General features: G+C 43.5%; 1 protein-coding gene across 4 annotated transcripts in view; it reads right to left on the bottom strand.

The window, feature by feature from the left end:
- Positions 1 to 5,304, bottom strand: part of CALCOCO2 (calcium binding and coiled-coil domain 2) — a 33,396-nt gene that overhangs the window by 14,485 nt on the left and 13,607 nt on the right. For 2 of the 4 annotated variants that reach the window (XM_011959885.1, XM_011959888.1), the window contains 3 exons: positions 1,538 to 1,640; positions 1,249 to 1,382; positions 342 to 467 (listed from right to left, as the gene is read on the bottom strand). In XM_011959885.1, the coding sequence (XP_011815275.1) occupies positions 342 to 467; positions 1,249 to 1,382; positions 1,538 to 1,640 (363 nt within the window). Of the gene's footprint in view, positions 1 to 341; positions 468 to 1,248; positions 1,383 to 1,537; positions 1,641 to 3,587; positions 3,651 to 5,304 lie in introns of all 4 variants that reach the window. The other 2 variants (XM_011959884.1, XM_011959886.1) reach the window with 2 other exon arrangements.

Here is a 5,304-nt window from a genome sequence, read left to right as displayed (position 1 = left end):
AGCCTGGCCAACATGGTAAAACCCTGTCTCTACAAAAATATAAAAATTGGCTGGGTGTGGTGGCGATTACCTGTAATCCCAGCTACTCAGGAGGCTGAGGCAGGAGAATCTCTTGAACCTGGGAAGCGGGGGTTGCAGTGAGCCAAGATCGCACCCTTGCTCTCCAGCTTGGGTGACAGAGTGAGACTCCATTTCAGACAAACAAACAAAACTAATGCCTGTTTAAAGATACTGGTATAAGAGGGTGAGATCACAGGCAAAACAAAATATGGTGCTATCTAAGAGGCACCATCCAATTCTGATCTCCATGGTCCAAGGTCACTTATAACCAGCAGCCATACCTGCTTCTTTTGGAGCTCAGCCTGCATGTCTGAGTTCTGCTTCTGGAGGCTGACACAGCTGTCCTTCAGCTCCTGGTTTTCTTTGCAAAGCTCCTTGTTGTGCTGCTCAATCTCTTCTACCTCTCCCTACAAAAGAACATTCCATAAACTATATTCCAAGTCCCTCTAGCAGAAAATTCCCATAGGTTAGGATGGTGAGGGACTGGCTGATTGCCATTCACTGCAGTGACATCTATGTACCCCAAATGGGGGCTGCTCCTTAATACCTAGGTAAGGGTATAACAGAGGTATGTCTTTATAACTGCAGCAATACCAAAAAAAAAAGCCATTAAAAGTTAAAAGGAAAATTGACACAAGAATGTAGCTTCTTCTTGCAGACCATATTGCTTGTCTCTCCCAATGGACTTAGCTCCTTGAGGCCAAGGACAGTGTTTCAACTGATTCTTCATTGTGTTCCCAGCGCCTACCATAGCGCTGGATGAAGAGTAGGTGTCCTGTTAAATAATGAAGTAAGAAAATGAATCTAATACTCATGTATGACAGACAGGCTGTAGGCCAGAACTGAAAGAGATAAAAATATTTGGCGCTTCTCTCCTCAAAGGAGCTTTTACATTTACCATGGTGATAAGATGTGTAGATGACAAAAATTAAACAACTGGAAAAGTTAAAAGAATAACTGAATGCCAGCTGAGTTAAAGAAGTTTTAGAAAAGGAAGAAATCACTTATTATTATGATTCTTGCTAACATTCCTAAGTCATTCCTGAGTGAGTCCACAGGAGTACTATATGCATTTTTTCCAACGATACCGTTAGATATTCAATAAAGCCTTATTAACTCAAATTCCATCCTATCCTACGTTGCTACTCGTAATGGCAGTAAGGGATCGAGGTGAGAAGTTTTATAAACCTGAGTGGTAACAACCAGGATGTCTTCCTCATTTTCTGGCCGGAACTGGAAAGGAATACTTGCTCCCCGGACCACGCCATCCTGATCCACATAGCAGAACTGGTAATACTCATCATCCTTGGGCAGGTAGTAAGCTGCAAACACAACATACGTTTTCATCCAAAATAAGATCTATTCAGAAAAGTAAAATTCTGGAAGTCTTTTCATCTGCCCCAGAAAGCTCAAGCTGAAGGGAATTAATTAGTCTTGGCTACTGTCTTCAACACCTTTGGTCCAGTATTTTTCTCACCTTTGAATTGGACTTCCTGCTGTTTAGCTGATTTGTTGTTTAGGTCAATGGGCAAAGTAACCCACATGAAGGTGTAATACTCACGGACTGTCTTCCATCCCACCTGCAATGACAAGAAGTTCTTATTTAGTACCTGAAAGGGGCGTGGGGAAAATCCTAATTGGGCTACATCTTCTTAAAATCACTTTTTATTTGTATATATTGAAAATATAGGCCAGGTGTGGCGGCACTTTGGGAGGCCAAGGCGGGTGGATTGCCTGAGCTCAATAGTTCAAGACTAGCCTGGGCAACATGGTGAAACCCCGTCTCCACTAAAATACAAAAAATAAGCCAGGCGTGGTGGTGTGCGCCTGTAATCCCAGCTATTCAGGAGGTTGAGGCAGGAGAATTGCTTCAACCCAGGAGGTGGAGGTTGCAGTGAGCTGAGATTGCACCACTGCACTCCAGCCTGGGTGACAGAGTGAGACTCCATCTCCAAAAAAAGAAAAAATAAAATATAATAGAATGAGTTCATTATGACAAGATTCTCACACCAGGGCTCAAATCTTTTTTAATTTTTTATTTTATTTTTCACTTATGACAACTACATATGGGAAAATGTCTGATACAACCAAAAATTGGGGTGTACATACACAGCTCAAAATACAAGTCTTGGAAAGATTTGAAAACTAGCTCCTCACCACCCAGGGGAAAAGCTCCAAAAATTCTATCTACAAGTCAGAGATAGAGCTGAGACTGATTTAAGGGGAAAGTTCTGGGAATAGGAACCCTGATCCTCTTACAGTGGTGTTCTTTGGGCTTCTAAATCAGAAATCACTTCTGACCTGCCCTCTCTATTGGTGTGTCCTCTATTATGTCCAATTAAGCCCTGTCATATATCAACCTACTGCATTGAAAAAAAACTCCATTCTTCTTTATAATGTCTGTTTTGGGGGCAGAGGAAGAATAGGGTTCTTAGATTAAGAGGCACCAGATAAGAGATTCCAGGTCTACACAATTTTTTTTCTTTACTCTTTTTCTTCATGCATGCTTAATGATGGCTTTTTGGCAATAAAGATATTAACAACAATCTGATAGTCATAAAGGCCTCTTCTAGGTATTGAATACAATAAATCATAAGACATAAGGATGCAGCAAAACATGCCTCAGAGCAGAAAGCTGGCTAAGTGGAAAATATTCTCACAAATGTGAAGGGGGTAAAAGATTGCTCAATCTTATCTAGAAAATAAAAGCACACCAGAGAATAGAAAGCAAGCTATTGTGTCTTCAAGGGGACAACACTCAGCAAATGAGAAGCAAAATTACATTTATTGCCATATTTTGACCCTGCCTGAGCTCAGTAAGAAGAGAACTAAAAATAAATCCCACTTTTATATATTAAGGAATCAAAGCAGGGTGGAAAAGGCTATACCAAAAACTCATCAGAACATCCTAGGGCATGTTTTGGAGTCTCATTAATACACACCCCACTGCTGTAAGCATCTCAGAGCCACTGCAGCCTGTGGTGGTACAGGAAGCAGGAATTTTATGGAGTCCTCATTCACATCCTGGAGCTTCTTAATGCACTGTGACCGAAATATCATTGGGAAGACCTAAGAATTATTGCTGCCTTGGAACAGGGAAACAACTTTTAGCCACCTGCAATGTCTGTCCTTGGCTCCTCCATTTGAGTAGTCCTTGTTCCAGTTTGTCTTGGAAACATTTAAATGCCCAAGTCAAGGAGAGTATGAAGCATAGGATTATACACTGAGGGAAGGAAAGCAGACTGCTTCCTGCTTTAGGCTCCATCATTGGCGGTGACTTTCACTACAGAGAAGATGTAATATATTTGTATGTATTAAAAACATTTACTGGCCGGGCGCAGTGGTGCATGCCTGTAATCCCAGCTACTCAGTGGCTGAGGCATGAGAATCACTGGAACCCAGGAGGTAGAGGCTGCAGTGAGCCCAGATTGCACCTCTGCACTCCAGCCTGGGTGAAGAGAACAAGACTGTCTTAAAATAAATTTTAAAAAATAAATAAAAAATAAAAAGATTTACTGAGTACCTACCTGGTGCCAGATACTACCAGTGTCTGGGGTGATGAGGAGTTGAATAGTCCAATTAAGACCACACTGAAAGAACACTGGGGAGAGCGTTTGAGGCGAGATGTGAAGGACGAAACTTTACAGTCAACTCTTCGTTCTCTAATTTACTATCTGTTGCTCAAAGGAATTCAGCAGAGTAGAGGAGAAAAAGCAGAGGTTTGGGAGCCAAACCTGCTTCACAGCTTATTTACTGTGAGGCCTTGGGAAAGTCACCATCTCTCAAGGATATTCATTTTACTTACTTACGCCCAAGAGATACTACTGCCCACCTCAGGGGGCTACTGCACTGTGAGAATTTTTCTGTTTTTATATTTTAGACGGAGTCTTGCTCTGTTGCCCAGGCTGGAGTGCAATCGCATGATCTTGGCTCACCACAACCTCCACCTCCCGGGTTCAAGTGATTCTCCTGCCTCAGCCTCCCAAGTAGCTGGGATTACAGGCATGTGCCACCATGCCTGGCTAATTTTGAATTTTTAGTAGAGACAGGGTTTCTCATGTTGGTCTGGTTGGTCTCGAACTCCCTAGCTCAGGTGATCCATCCACCTCGGCTTTCTAAAGTGCTGGGATTACAGGCATGAGCCACCGCACCTGGCCCACTGTGAGGATTTAATTAGGCAATATACATACACACACACACACACACACACACACACACAGAGCGAGGATTTAATTAGGCAACACACACACATACACATCCTCAACAAAGGCCTAGCAAAGCATGTCCTCAGGGTAGGCATTCAAGTCAATACCTTTATGGACAATGGACATTAGAAGCCCTTCTTTAGATTAACAATTATTTATTTATTGGGGTATGGTAATACCTCTGAAATGTATGAAGTATTCCAAATATAGATACATTTAAAAAAAATTTTTTGTTTGAGATGGAGTCTCACTCTGTTGCCCAGGCTGGAGTGCAGTGGCACAATCTTGGCTCACTGCAACCTCTGCCTCCTAGGGTTAAGCAATGCTCCTGCCTCAGCCTCCTGAGTAGCTGGGACTACAGGTGGGTGCCACCACACCTGACTCATTTTTGTATGTTTAGTAGAGATGGGGTTTTACCATGTTGGCCAGGCTGGTCTTGAACTCCTGACCTCAGGTGATCCGTCCGCCTTGGCCTCCCTCCCGGGACTACAGGAGTGAGCCACCACACCTGGTCAAAATATTTTTAAACATTTGTTTTTAAAAAGCCCAAGATTGGCCAGGTGCGGTAGCTCACGCCTGTAATCCCAGCACTTTGGGAGGCTGAGGTGGGTGGATTGCATGAGGTCAGGAGTTCGAGACCAGCCTGGCCAACGTGGTGAAACCCCATCTCTACTAAAAATACAAAAATTAGCCAGGCATGGTGGCAAGGACCTGTAATCTCAGCTACTCAGGAGGCTGAGGCAGCAGAATTGCTTGAACCGGGGAGGCGGGGTGCCTGTAATCTCAGCTACTTGGGAGGCTGAGGCAGGAGAATTGCTTGAACCAGGGAGGCGGAGGTTGTAGTGAGCCAAGATCGCATCATTGCACTCCAGCCTGGGTGACAAGAGCAAAACTCCGTCTTAAAAAAAAAAACAAAACCCAAGATTTTTTTTTTTTTTTTTTTTTAAAGCCGGGGGGTTCACCATGTTAGCCAGGAAGGTCTCGGACTCCTGACCTCGTGATCCACCTGCCTCAGCCTCCCAAAGTGCTGGGATTACAG

The sequence above is a fragment of the Colobus angolensis genome, unplaced genomic scaffold (assembly GCF_000951035.1).
Source record: "Colobus angolensis palliatus isolate OR3802 unplaced genomic scaffold, Cang.pa_1.0 Scaffold50, whole genome shotgun sequence".
NCBI lineage: Eukaryota > Metazoa > Chordata > Mammalia > Primates > Cercopithecidae > Colobus > Colobus angolensis.
This window is presented reverse-complemented; position numbering and strand designations above follow the sequence as displayed.